At 23.1% G+C, this 16,510-nt stretch overlaps 1 protein-coding gene across 3 annotated transcripts in view; it reads right to left on the minus strand.

Moving 5' to 3' along the window:
• LOC114125152 (unextended protein) overlaps positions 1 to 16,510 on the minus strand; it is a 95,094-nt gene that overhangs the window by 58,223 nt on the left and 20,361 nt on the right. For all 3 annotated transcript variants that reach the window (XR_003592498.2, XM_027988673.2, XM_027988674.2), the window contains exons 2-4: positions 14,416 to 14,672; positions 10,457 to 10,727; positions 8,657 to 9,328 (exon numbers count right to left, since the gene is read on the minus strand). Coding sequence is in view for 2 of the 3 variants with exons in the window: in XM_027988673.2 (XP_027844474.2) it covers positions 8,657 to 9,328; positions 10,457 to 10,727; positions 14,416 to 14,672 (1,200 nt within the window). In the remaining variant the exon portion in view is untranslated. The remainder of the gene's footprint in view (positions 1 to 8,656; positions 9,329 to 10,456; positions 10,728 to 14,415; positions 14,673 to 16,510) is intronic.

The following is a 16,510-nucleotide window of genomic DNA, read 5'->3' on the forward strand; positions in this document are numbered from 1 at the left end:
TATTTTAAAACAAAATAAGAAACTAACTATTAATACTTAACATTTTAGATCGTGTTTAAATTTTTTTAATTTAAAAACAATTCTTATTTAAACTTGAAAAAATTGCTATAATTACAAATTACAAAAACAATCTAATCTGACCTGTTTATTTTTTATGAAAGATATTTGTTTTTATAATTATTATTTACTCCGAAATGTATACCCTTAATTAAATACATAGTAATTTACCACAAAATATTTAAATGATGAAAAGTTAATAAAAGTATTCATTCATTCAAGAAAAAAAATTTTAAAATTCAATCTATGTTGATTAGAATTTCTAATTAAAAATAATAAATAATAACAGCCAATTTTACAGATTTACATATTCAAATTATATGATGAATTGAATCTTAAAAGGTTTCAATAACAATTAAATTTAATATCAGTTTAAAATAATCATTAGTATTGTGGCATTTCATTAACAAGGATAATTTGTATTAAAAAATTCCAACCTAATGTCATCATTGAAAACAATGATAGTTGTTAAAAGTATTCTTCGTTAAAATATTATAATAATAATAAAATTATAAACAATAATTCTATTTTATTAACAATGGAATCTGAATAAAATAAAAATAAAATTGTATTTTATAATTTTTTGATGTTGACATGGTTGAAGTGATCAACAGAATGATAATCAAAGAATTCTTAAGTAAAGTACTTGATAATTAATAATTATTTTACTTCTAGCGACTAAATACTAAAAATTACAAAGTACTTCGCTCAATATCGCATACAAATTAGTATCTACCTACATACAACGCATGTACGAGTATACGCATTTATATTAAAGGGAATTGATTCAGATCAATTATATCGAAAAGTCTGAAAGGAAAATTTAGCAATAAGACTAGTAGTAGGTAACTTTGTACCGTAAAACCGATAAGTTATGCGACCTTGAAACAACATGATAGACATGATAGTGCAGTGACAATTCATTGATCTTATACACTATGTGTATATTTGTGTGCGCGCGCGTTTGTTTCAATCGTCTTTAAAAACAAATACCTCTCGGTGTACGCTCAACTAGCTACAAATCCACATATGGTTGGTTTTGCAATCATCAAATACAAAAGTTGTTTCATCGGTAAATCGCCTAGATTCATTATCGCTTTAAAAATGTACATAGATTTATTTATAATATTACTATAAAAAAATATAAAAAAATATATAATACACAATAAAATAGACTAGGTATTTAATAGGTAATAATAGGTAAATAAATTATAAAATTGTTTTTACAAATATAAAGAAGTTATTTATGGAAAAATATTGAGAAAAGCAAAGAATATATTTTACTACACAATGAATGATATTAATTGTTAACATTCAGACATAAACTGTAAGAAATAAATGGTCTCTCAATAATAATATTGAATTGTATTTTACAATTTGGGAAATAAATTACTTATTCTCAGGTCAAAATAAATTAAATTATTCATTGTTATTTTTTTTATTATTATAAAAGGTTTTATTGACTATTTAGCTCAATAATTTTTAAATAAATTAATAAATGAGAAAAATATATTTATATTATCGAAACGCTTAACTAGAAAAAAACAACAAAACGTGTACTTATACCCACATATTTTTATTATTATTTCAATAATAAAGTTAGAATTTTATTAAAAATATGAAAATACATTGGTAATAAAGGAAAGGCTAAAAAATATATAAACAAATTAGATTTAATAATTTCGAAGTCTTGTATACAAATGTCAAACTTATACAAAGGTTAAATTAGAATAATAACCATTAAAATGACTACCTGTATAATGTATTCATTTGTAATTTATATATGTTGCAAAAACATTTTAAATTTTACTAACAAACTAAAAATAAAAAAATAAGTCCATTACGATCACAAATAAAATAAAGTTATGCGTCTGTTCGAAGTAATTATTATAGTGTTGTTCAATCAAAAATTGTCCGAAACACTATACTTGATATAGAGTATAGACACGCTTAAAAGTTAACGCCTTATATTATTTTACATATTTTTTAATTTTAATATATAATATAATTCGTGATTTCTCAATTTTTAATAGATAGTTTATATAAGGTGATTCATCTAACACATTAACCCCAATTTTAGATTTTGAGCTAATCAATGAATGTATAAGAATTTAATATAATAAATATTTTGAGAGTAAATGTGTCTGTATACAATAATAGCGATTAATATAAATTGAAATAATTCAATTTTCAACTTTAAGGGTGGTTTCTGATAGCAAATTGAATCTGGTTTGTAATTTGAAGAGATCGAAAATAATTAAAAGTATTTTTGATATAATTGGAAATAATTAACAAAAATTAAGAAAAAAAATGGAATTTTTTACTCAAAACTAGTTTATGATAAAATAGATTTTTTTTTTTATAAAACTTGAAAAAAGAATAATTAATGTAATTTTTAAATTTTTTCGATTATGAGCTATTTATAGGTATAGAATTTTGATAAAAAAACATTTACTGGATCAAAATTCTTAAAAATGTAACACAAAATAGTACTAAATAATATAAGATCCCACATAAATTTTTCTTATATGAGTATAAAAATATTAAAAATCTTAACGAAAAATTTCTTTTATGGGCATTTTAAGTTAAGATTTTATAAAACTAGTCAAAACTATAGAAATTTATAAACTACAAGTATTATGTAGTACGTAAAATAATGATGAAAATCTTGAATTTTTATAAATTAAGATTGAAAATTGTATACATAAGCCCTCATAAGTAGTTCTCATTGGAACTAGAAAAAAAATATATACAATCACAATTATTTTTTATAAACATTTGAAGTTCAAATTTTGATGAAATTACACACTTTAATGATGAATATAATGTTAATTAATTTGCCATAATTCAAAAACATTATTTGTGAGGACTAGGCGTATATTATTTGAATTCTAGAAATAACGTATAGGATATATAGAATATAATAATTTAAAAATTTAATTAATTAATAATAATTTATATATATATATATTATAGACTATTATCATTAGTACTTTAATATTTAACTACTAATATAACATAATTTAAATATTATTATTATACTTATCATACTTTTGAACATGATTATATGTAAAACAATGAATAATTCTATTAAGTGTATTTTGTGTTGAAATCAAGTAGTGATATTTTACTAAAACTATCTATTTTAATTAAAAATTAACAAAGGCATTTGTATAAAAAACGTTCATATTTACTTATTATTATTATTGATAAAAAAATATTATCAAAAACCTAAAATGCTAGTAAAAAACGAGAGTATATTTTGAACCACCTAGCTGTATATTTTTTTTATTTTTAAATAACAATAACAGATATTTTAAAATAACTTATAGGTTAACGGATTTTTTGACACAAATTTAAAATTAAAAATTATTTTTTCAAAATTATTAAAAAAACATAGAAGTATGTATGTTTTAAATTCCTATAAATAAATGAATATTATTTTCTATTAATTGTAGTAATACCTATTTAAATTAATAAAACTAATTTACAATTAATTTTATATTCTAAAAACGTTCATATAATAATTATTTATTTAATTTTCAATAAAAGATTTTATATTAAATAATAATAAGGGGAGTTTTATCAATTACGCTTAAAATGACCTTTTAACATATCAATTGCACTCCGTAATTTTCAGGATTGAAAGACCAATTGCGCTAAATAATATCTATTGGTTATTTAGAATTAATAAATTTATTAAAAATGAATGACAGTTGTACGTAGTATAAAAATTTCTAATATTTTAATACAGTATTATCATTGTGAAACTTATATTAAAATGTATTATAACCATTTAGCCCCCCCCCCACCCCCAGTAAATAATTTTCGAAAATAAAAATTTGATTTTGAACATACAGCGTATGTTGGTTGTAATGTCGTTTTATAACATTTCTGATCCTGCAGTCTAAAATATTGACTCCAAATCGACTTTTTTCAAAATAAAATATACTTAACCAGTTACTTAGTAATAATCAATTAACCATTTAATATAATATGTTTTAAATTTTAATTATTTAAAAACAAATAGTTTATGTATAATGCTTGATATACAATTTTAGTGGAATAGGATAGGCAAAAAAATATTCTTTTACCTGAAGCTAAAACTAAAAATTAGTTCACTAACCGTTAGACATGAAGGCATCAAGAGAGCAATTGATACACTATAGATCCTAAAATACAAATTTTGTTATAAGTGCAACCAGTCTATGCCCATATCAAAAAGTTACATCACATCATTAGCTAAAAAATGTATTGTCTATAAATTATAAATTGGAAAATTGAATTATTAAGAATACATAAATCAATTCATAGATTTTTCCAATTAATTAATTAAATTAATAAAAATAATTTAATTCACCAAAGTATAATACATACATACTTAATTTATTGCTAAGCAATTTCATAAGTCGTAATTATTTAAAAATTGAATACCTATTATTATTTTAAAGGGTAATATTTAAATTATATATTATATATATATAAACCTTAATATAATTTGTCATTCTTCGAATATAATAGTTTATACTACTGCACTAGTTTATAACACCTTATAGTTGAAAAGTTGAAAAGTTTTTAAGATATATTAAGCTGTTAAGATATTAATATCAAATAAAGATATTTTACAACATATATTTAATTTTACATTCAATAATTCAACACACATAAAATTAAGAAAATTTAAACCAACCAGAAATACAGTTATTATTATACAGTTAGTATATTAAAATATTTTCTGTTATAAAGACGTACCTAATAAATATGATTATTGAGCTTACAATTACCTACCTACGTAATAATAAATCGAAAATTATCCAAGGTCAATAACTTTTTTATTGTTTCAACTTGAATATATTTAAATTATTCTTTGCTTTCTTCTACAGATTCAAATAAATGTCAACATCAACATTTTTCAACTTGGTTTACATTACATAACATAAAAGCTAACCCTACCAAAAACTAAAAGTAAAACAAAATAGCTATATACTTATACATACATGTATGGAACCTAATGAATAACAACTTTTAATCAGATAATTATATAACGGTAAATGAAAGTATGAATGATAATATTTAGATATACCTATCAAACAAAAGCAAACTATTTATGAAATACACCTTATAGCTATACACCGCGATACTGATGATATAAAAGAAAGACATAACTCATTATCATTTTATTATTTTACCTATGTAATATATCACTATTCATACTTCTATGTGTATAAAATAATAATAATATAATATGTTATACATATAGATAAGTTACAAAAGGCCTGACGATGAAAAATTATAAAATGGTGTAATCACACACATAAAATAACTATCCATAAATTCTTGAGATCATTCACAATTTAAACTATGACTATAGGAGAAAAAATGTTATTGGTTTAAGAAGCGCTGCTGAACTGTTATGTAAGATAGTTCTTTATTTACAAATTATGGTGTTTTTCAATTTAAGATTTATCTACTAAGTATGGAATAATATATCTAATTTTAACGATACTTTTAATAATACAATATATGTATAATAAAATTGTTCAAAATATATTATTTAATTGACATTCATTAAACAAATTGTAAATTATTATTTTGAAAGCTATACTAAGATAGTTTTAAAAATAGGAATAATAATACCTTCAATTACAAATATCGCTCATTGTTTTACACTATTAAAACTACTACATATCATTTATAAAATATTGATTATTTAGTATATTTAAAACAAAACGACAAACTAAAAATAACTTGTACAGACTTAATTAATACCTACAATTAACACTAAAAATGAATACTCATATAATTTATTTCAAAATCTATACAAATAATAGAATACGACATTTTAGCAACACATTTGATAATTATAAATAAGGCCTCAAAAGAGTTTGCTTTAGATCATGGCATTATGCAGATTATATTATAATACTCTGATCATTTCAGTTTTCATCAAAAATTTCCTCTAAAAATTATTAATAAAATTGTAACTAATTGCATTATAATAAATTATAGATACATAACAAAAAAGTATGTGTTTGCAAATTTGCAATCGAAATAGTTTAATGTTTAGCTTATGAATAAGGTGTCAACTGAAATTCTATTGAACATTTAAAAATTATTTTTCATACATTATGTATAAGGTTGATTAAATATAACTTTAATAACAGAGGTTTCTTTTAATTTTTTTTTTAATTTTTAAAACAATAGAATATATTAAGCTTCAAGTGCAACAATTAAGATAATATATAGGCAGATATTATGCGCATGCAAAAGGTACGAGTTTGTTTAGTGGGGAATTTCACTATACAATAAGTATTAAATTATTTCCATTATAAACAGAAATAATCAAGTTCTAAAAATTAATCTGAAAGAACATAATATAATAACAGTATTATAACAGTATTCCTAATACTAAAAATTCAGATTTTTTTTTTTAATACGATAAGTTGTTAATATTTTATTTCATAATATGATATATTGATATAAACAATAATAGACTTTTTTCTTGTGAATTGTGGTTAAACTAATTAATCAAATACATACAGCGTCCTTAAACCCAGTCAGTTTCCTGCATATTTAATTTTAAGTGGGAAAATTATGATTTCATAATCTGTTTTATTTTTTTTTCTTGATTCATATACTATAAGTATTTATACGTATTTCTACTCTAATATCATGTTTTAGACTTTTAGAGTAAACAATTAACTATGCGATGTTTTTGACAGAAATAAGCTCAATCTACTAAATTAAGAAAATAATAATAATTTAAACATGATATTACATTAACTATGATTATAGTTATATCAATGATGATTTACCCAATTCTTTTGATCTACAAAATCATTTTTTTCATAATAATTATATATACCTATACGCAATACAGTGATTTATCACGGAATACATAAATGCAATACAGCCATATTACAGTAACCTACTCAATGGAGAATTTCATTAAAAACTTATTATACGACAGATGTAAGTTCAACTGTTTTTTTTTTTTTATTATTTTATTATTCATAAAATATATATTTAAATACAAATAAAACTTGAAACGAAAATATTGAATGAAAACACTTCAGAGACTGGGTATTAAAAATGAAATATTCTAAATATTCTTCAATTTAGTTTATGTACCTTACTTTTTGATTTATAAATGCAAACCAGACAATAAACTTCAAATAAACATAGCCCATTTTTCATTAAAATGATTGTAAATATAAATACTTGTACAATAGTATAAATTTATTAAGTTTATAATTGTTCATGCATTGTTAATTTATTTTCTTTTATATTAAGTAGTATTATAAGCTGAATTATTTTTTATAAATTAATTCTTTATCTTCAATAATCTGATTGTTAAATAAATTTATATTATCAAACTGAAATCCATACAAAATGCCATGTATTATGAATTTTCAGTTCATGTATATTTTTTGTTGATGTATTTATACACCACAATACGTTTAGTTTGATGTACTATTAAATTATTATTATAAACTATTAGCATGCATGCTTAAAATATTTAACAATTAAAACCTTGTACATATGTTTCAACTTTTAAGATACTTTTTAAACTCAAAATTGTTGATCTTTAAAAAAATAATTGATTACGAATAAAACGAGACGATTAAACAATTATACATAATTTAAAAATAGTCCGTCGTTAATAATTATCATAAACATTTTTTAAATATGCGAGTATATTTGAAACTTAACTTGAACAAAAGTTAATTAATATTATAATAACTTTGTATACTATTGATGCAAAAAGGATAAAAGTACAATAATATAATTGTTATTTTACTTTTAATTTACTACACATACTATATTTGTATTAAATATTATATTATATTTATATATAATATAATAAAATAAGAAAATAAAATTGATTTATATCGACGTACTAACACTAACATATTAGTAATATGATACCTACACTACAAAATTATACTAACACAATTTTGATAAAATGTTCATGAACTAATATAGTAAGTAGATATAAATTATTGTATTTAATTAACACTTCAAAATAATAAAATTAATTGATTAGTAGGTACAGACATTCTTTATCGAAATAATTTTAGTTTTTATTCAATAGGTATCCATTTTTGAATAATAAAGATCATTATAACACATAATTTAATTTTACCTTTTTCAGTATATTATAGTAAATATATATATATATATATATTATATTATTATATTATTGTACTAACACACTATAAAATTTATCGCTATTAATTAAATAATAATTAAATTTGAACTGATTGAAACAGATACGGTGAATTCTTTAAGACAATTGATTTCATTGTTAAACTATTTTTTAAAAACTTTAATAACTAAAGTTCACCTATATATACTTATATTTTTTTAGAAATTGAATTAAATATTTTAAATTCAAAACAATTAAGATGAATACTTAATTGATCTGTAAGTATACTTATAAATTAAGATGAAAAAGAAGACCAGGTAAGTTACTATTTTATCTCATTTCTGCACATAAAGCTATTTTGCGTATGTAAATCTTAATAAAATTGAGATTAAAAATTATATCAGCAATTTAAACGTATATAATATAAAGTTTAAAATAAATATCACTAACCTTGACTAATTCTTTGAGACGTTCCCTGTTGTAAGTGCTACCGATTTCCTCACCGAGGGCCCAATCTAAAGCTTTACTGATAGGCCAAGACAGCGGGGTAGTAAGCACCATTACGGTTTTCGTAACGTAAATGGTCTTGGCACCAATAGCTAATCCATGACGTGAACAAACAGCTTGTGGAGTAATTTCACCGAAGATTACAATGGCCAATGTTGAAGTAATGACGGCCACCAAGCCAGACGTCAAGTCATCCAACAGGATGGTAAATATTGAGTTGACCATGACGTTACCCAGCAGAATACTACATAACAAGTAGTTACCGTGAATACGTACAGGCAAGATAGCTTTGGCGTACTTTCGCTCTGCGTCTGTACCAGTGTTACAAATGATCTTCAAGTCCATTCGATTCAACGACATCAGACCCAGGTTTAGACCGGAGAAAAGGGACGAAAATGATAAACACGTAAGAATTATACCAACTTGTAGCCAAAAAGGTAACATTTTTTCGTACACTCCCATTTGTTTGTAATATTCACTACCCATATGTGTCCAAATTGCGCCGGTCTTATCGCTCTCTTTCGAACAGAAGTAAAATACCGTTCCTGCTTTACTAGCTTGAGGCAAAATTATATTTATTTTGGCTGTATTTGGCTCGTTTGGTACAAGAGTTACCTAAAAATTAAAACAAAAAAAATTATTAGTATTTCATTGAAGTGATTTTAAAAAATCAGTTATTCTTATATATTCTAATATAGGTACTATAGTATATTAGGTATTTTTAAAATTTAATGCTACACTAATAAATAGAAATAGGATGTTGATGACTTTTGCATTTTTTTTATTTGATTCTATTCAATTCTATAAAAAATTGTATCATGCTCACTTGATTCTGAATATATTTACTAATTTTATTTTGTTTTTATTTTTTTGTATTGTTAGGCATTTTTAGCTATATGAAATATATATACATTTTTTTATTTTTAGTGTAATTTTTTTATATTTTTAGGTAAATTTTTCATATTATACGTCATATTATTATAGGTCATTTTTCTAAAATTTTAAATTTCAAGAAAATTTGTTCAAAAAAAAATTAATTTTATTATCATTATTATTGGTTTTTGTTTAAACAAGAGTCATTACTATATTACTAATAAATAATAATCGACATCCTATTTTTAGTCATTAGTATACTATAAGTATACTTATTATACACATACGCCAATTATATACATATATCGAGTATTATATTCATTATTTATATGGAAAAAAACCAATTAATAATAGATTAAATTGACATAGGCGTATTGAAGCATGAATTGTACAATTTTTAGATCATTTTTTATAATTTTTTAGGTGATTTTCTATATGTTATAGGGCGTTAAAACATTTTTTGGAATCATTTTTGATACTTTTTATGGTCATCAATATCCTATCTCTAATAATAAATATTAATCTAAGCTAGGCAAGGTTATAGATTATATATCTATAACCGAAATTGTATATTGATTAAAATAATATAGTAAATAATAAAATCTTGAAACAAAAATGATTTAATTTTAGTAGTTTCTCATAATAACACATCGATATATACAACCAATAATAGCAATAAAAATATAAATATAATATGTCTACTACATAAGAATCCACATTACATAGGTATAGGTAATTTTTGTGTTCGTGCATTATTTGAATAAAAAAATTAATATATTTTAAATATTGAATACATAATATTTTATACTGTATTAATATTATATTATAAGCAAAATAGTAAATTTAATAAAAAAAATATACTATACGTACTTCTTGAACCTCTCCAACGGGAAATTCACACGGTCCCCCTTTATCGCCAATTTTTTCCGTAAGAACAAATATTGTTTTCTCAGTCCAGTCACTACCAAACAAACGAAATGATGCATTTCGTTGAACCAGTAACTGTGGTACTCCTCGATCATCGTAGTCTATCGCTGCATCTGAGTATTCTACTCGTAAGCCATAAAAGTTTACTGGAGATATGTAAGCTGTACCTAATGGAGTAACATTTTTTAATGTTGATCCTTGTTGTCTTCTTTGTCTGCAAAAAAAATCCACTTTATATAATCTGCAGCAATCAATTAAAAATTAAAGTACATTCCCAATAAAAAAACTAGTAGGTAAGCACATATTATCATAACGTTCTTATTATACTAAATAAAAATAAAAACTTTTGGAAATTTACTCCATGAATGATTTAAATCAGATTTCAAGATCTTTAACGCATCATTAGATTTATTGATACTTTGAAAATATAATCATACAACAAATAAACTCCATTTTTGCGTATTTGCGTTTGTATAATAGATATAGTGAATCGCGACTTTTTAACTACATGCTATCCGTTCTTTTAACTACATTAAGAAGGCGTCCATTAAAATTAACAATTTTAAAGTAATCATAAAGTAACCTAGCTCAGTAGTTAAAATATAAAAAGCCTACGTTGAGAAATAAATGATGTACCTATCATTTAATTTGATAAAAAGCAAATCCAATTTATGATTAAATTAGTATAGTAAAATGAATTATTCTAAACATAAAATTTACAACCTGCTACATTATAAGTTAGTACAACTTAAACACTAAAACTAGCAACATGAAATTGCAGGTTCTACTGAAACAAATTTCCTATGATATCAGAAAGAAAACAAACAGAAAACTAACATCCTCTTAATAAAATAACTAAAACATTTATAACAAGAAAAAAAATTACATAATATGTGTAGCAACTTAATTATTTAGATTATTTGCAATAAAACATGTACAAATTGTCTTATTATAAAAAAAAGCATCAATACATTTTAAAAATCCAAAATATCACGAATTAAAATTTTCTTTATATGATCATAGAGATTTCCTGCCACATAGTTTAATTTAACAGAAAAACTAAAAGATAAACATGAATAATAGTATATAACTATACTGAACAGCTACTCTACCTAATTACATTTATAAATAAATCAAACAAACCATTAGTAACTCCATATCTATAAAAATTACAGGTTTACAATTTTTGCTGTTTTAATTTCATTTTAAAAACCTAAAAATTATGTTTAATTCACTTAGAATTTAGTAGATTTGAGCAAATTTAAGTAGTCTACATTAGTTTAAAAAATGATCAATTTAAATCTTAAATCTATTTTGTAGAAACAACATAAGCGATAAATGACCAAATGGGTTTTTAAAACTGCACTAAAATTGTATCACATATTACTATTAGACACTATTGAATACCAACTATTAAAAACTGAATACAATAATTAATTGCTTTTATGATAAAGTACGATTATGTAGCGACTTAAATTTGTTATTCGAAGAAACTCAAATAAAATCACTTGAAGGTTTTAATTCACGAAGCATGATTACAAATGTATTTTGTGATATCATATAGCTACAGATTATAGTAATTTTAAAGACATTTTGAAAAATAAATAAATTTAAAAAAAAATTGATAACAGAAAACATTAAATAACAAAAACAAATAACAATAACACCAACGCTGATAATGGTTGTATAGCTGAAATTCACGAGCGCCTGACGAGTTAATAAACCATAGTTAGTTACTATATAGTAACAACAATTCAGAATTTTAATAACACTCATTATCACTTAACCATGGCTTTAGTTATTGGAATAAATAATTCTGCTGTCTAGCAAACAAACTTACAGAATTTAGCTATTTGCAAACGTAATAAACGTTCTCCGCTAATGAATTTTCTCAAAGCATTATGAGATCGCCAGTTAATGGTGTCTGATAATACTGGTAATAGCACAACTTTCAAACAATCAATTATAAAACATATGAATTGCACAACTCTATATGATAGAACATGCTAGTATTTTTAAGGAAAATAAAAACTGTTTCAACTCTTACAGTCTTTTGATCTTAGCATTTAATTAGTAATTATCCAAAACTAATAAGATATCCAGGATCCTGCTTCAAATGTGATTCAATGAAGTAGATATCGAAAATGGAAGTGTAAGATGGACAAAGGCAAACCAATTGCTAAGTAAGACACTCACAATGGTTCAACGATGATGATTGAAACTGATGAGACAATTAATTTGTCATTAATGATAAACAATATTAATGAAGAAGCTCAGTTGATGCTAAATGCTATGATTGAAAGTAACCAAATTTTTATTATCAAAAAAAAATGTTATTCATTCGAATTTATTTGTAAAACAACGCGATTATAGAAACTCTTTATTATTAATACAACAGTTTTTGTTAAAAATATAGATTTTATGCAATTAATAATTTAAGGCGATGGGTATATTATGATATTGATAGTGAAATAATTAACTATCAAATAAGAATTTCATATTTTACAAATAAATCACATTTTAAGTCAAAGAAAAATGAGCTTACTTGAAGAAAAAGTAAATACTCAGTTATTTATTTTTCATGACATTATGTTAGTTGACACCACTACAATAATAATTTATTTAAATTATATATTAATAGTATTAATAGTATTTTATGGATTAAAAATGTAATTAACAAATACCTATTAAGTCAGACTTCTGGAATTCTAATACAAAATCAAAGAAGTAGTAACTATATGTAAGTACCTATATTAAAGTATTTAAATATAATTCACTGATAATGTTTTTCTATTTATCTTTTGAAAGTTAAAAGTGTTTTAGATGTTAAACATAATTCTAATTCATAACCACATATAAAACAGATGAAAGTTGTTTTGTTCAAACGATGATTATATAATATATATATATATATAATTTTAACTATTATTTTTATAAAATATTAGTAGTGTATATTAGTATACATAAAAGTTTTTAATGTTTTTGTTAAAAGCATTTGATGAACACACAATCATACATGATTCTCAACAATCTGACAAGCCATGGAACCCGTATAAAAAAATACACCAACATTATAAAATACTTATCCTCGCTATGAATTTGAGATTAACGATGGTGGTTTTGAGAACTAAATTATACAAATGCAACGATAACATTTAATGCTCCAAAAATTATTACTAGAGATTAAGTACTTAAAAAACTTGTCAATTTATAATAGGTAAAACAAAAATAATTGATGCATAATAATCAAAAGTAGATTTTGACGATTAATGGGTTAAAATAACCACACAAAAAACGTATATAAATTAAAATATAAACATACTCTAATACAATACGACAATGTATACAGAAAACTGATAGAAATAATAAATACAAAATTAAATTGTATTAATATCTAAGAGGCAAACTAGATATATTAATTACAACACAATAAGATATACATCTATAGTTATTTTTCACATCTCCAATTATATATTTATTATTAAGGTATGTAATAATCTTATATATATATATATCTGGGTATATAATATGTATGATAAAAACATTTTTTAACGTAAATAATACTTTGAACTTCAGGGCTCGTGGAAATTAGTGAGTAATTTATCGAATGTCATGTATATTCTTTAAATTATAACATTTCAATATTTTAAATTCATCCTCGCAAAAATGCATTAAATCATCATTCGATTTAAAATTTCATGTAAATAGTTAACTGAAAATATATTTTTTTGAAAAGTAAAATAGTACGATATTGGAAACGAAACGCAACATCTACTAAGAACTACAAGAAATACTTGTTCAAACAAAGGTTAGGTACCTAATCAGAACGAAAATAAAAAAATATAAAATTGCACTAACTTAATCTTTAAGTAAAGTTCTCTAAATATTTCAAAGTTTCTTACCTGCTTGGCGATGAATCCAAAGAATTTTCCGTGGACTGTGACATTTCATCGGATCTGATCGCTACCGAATCACCCTGATTCACCCATCGACCATCACTGTCGTCGTCCGAACCACTAAACACGCTCCACAGCGACGAGACAAGTCCATTAGGTGGTTTTCGCGGCTCATATGCGCATAAGTATACATTCCGTGTGGTCAAGTCTCGATCAAACTTAAACGTAATACTCATCAACAAGTATGTACCGTTTGTCCACAGCTGAAAAGTAAAACATATCATTTTCAAATACTAGAAATTTAATTTCATTCACCACGATAGGTTAGTTAATTCGGAAAACACAACTCGTTTACCAACAAATATAATCACCCTAAAAATCCATGGCTTAATACATAAAAGTAAAGAAAAAAATTAATGATGAAATAAGGGATATTTTAGACGCAAAACATTCCTCTATTTTTATATGCCCATATAGTTTAATACTTAAATTAAATAGTAGTTTTAAGAAACGATAGGCCATAAATAAAGAAAATATTGTAAATATGTATTGTCAGAAACTAATAAACAGGTATTACACTATTTTAAAAATTAACTAATAAACGAAAAACACATCTTTAATTATAAATCAAGTTAAAGTATATTCTACATTTTATTAAATAGGTATTATATACATACATACAGTTTAAAAACGTATTTCACGTTAAGATATAAGTATCAGAAATAAAATAAACAAGAGAACACAGGTATTAATTTCATTTTTAAGATTAAAAATAGTAATAGCAAAAATAGCAAAATTGTATATTATATCAAATCGAACCCGGACGTAAATTTAGTATAATATAATGTTGAGCTCATTCGAGATAGCGACAAAATTATAAACGGGTATCACATTCTCTTATTAAAATGCTATCCGACAATTAAATAATAAAGCAAATCACCAACAATATAAGATTCAATTATGTGACAAAGTCATATAGGTTAATAAATAGTATTAGTTAGATAAACGTTAGTCGTCAAAAATAAATTTTGTATGGATATTATAAAATATAACTTGCACGATATAAAATGATTCTATGAGCGTAATATACAGGCATACAGCGTGACACACAATGTTTACAATAATAAGTAAAAATTAGAATAAGTTAAAATACGTAACTAACAAGTACAAATACGATGTGATACTGTATATATACCTACGTAACATACGTAGTATGTATGAGTGTAATGTATCATAAACGATAATGTAATGACTAATGAGATAAAAAATTGTTCAACAAAATATACGAGTATAACTGATGCAGTAGGTGCCTATGTATACGAAATTATGAATGAGATAGACAGAAATTTCTCAGATATACCTATAGAAAATGTATTTTAATTTGTCTATGAAGTACATATTTGAAATATATTTTTTACCTATTACTTAAACTTAAAAATAAAATTTAAGTACACATATACAAGACTTTTCAACTAACTATAAAACAAATATAAATTTTCTTACAAAAACTTTTAATATTCTTTATAAGGTATTTTATAATTATAAAGCAATTCATTATTTACAGTGCCTAAAACTCCCAAATCTACAAATTTAATATGATAGAACATAATATTAAAGGGAAAGGTACGAATTAGGAATCTCTTCTAAACCCAGAGCCAAACAACGTCTTAAACTACTTGAATTCTTAATGGAAATAAAACTCATCAATAAAATATATCACAATATTATAATAATATAATCATACATACATGTTGTATTACTAAAACTTATCATTTATTTAGACTTTTTGTTACTTATGTAGTTTACAGTATTTTTCTTGAATATATTTTATCATGGGTATATTACTAATATTAAAATATGTATACCTACTAGTAATTTCTATAGGTAATAATTAGTTATATTATTACACTATTTGTCGGGTTCTATAATTAAAAATATTTTTTTAAAACCACTATAGCAAAAAAATATAAAGTTACACAAAAATAAGTTATATTTTTATAAAAAATTAATACTTTATTGTGTTAATTTAGTAAGAAAATAAATTGGGTATGCACAAAATAAGTAAACTTTTTTCTATAACAATTTTAAACAAAATCCTATA

This window comes from Aphis gossypii, chromosome X, assembly GCF_020184175.1.
Source record: "Aphis gossypii isolate Hap1 chromosome X, ASM2018417v2, whole genome shotgun sequence".
Classification (NCBI taxonomy): domain Eukaryota; kingdom Metazoa; phylum Arthropoda; class Insecta; order Hemiptera; family Aphididae; genus Aphis; species Aphis gossypii.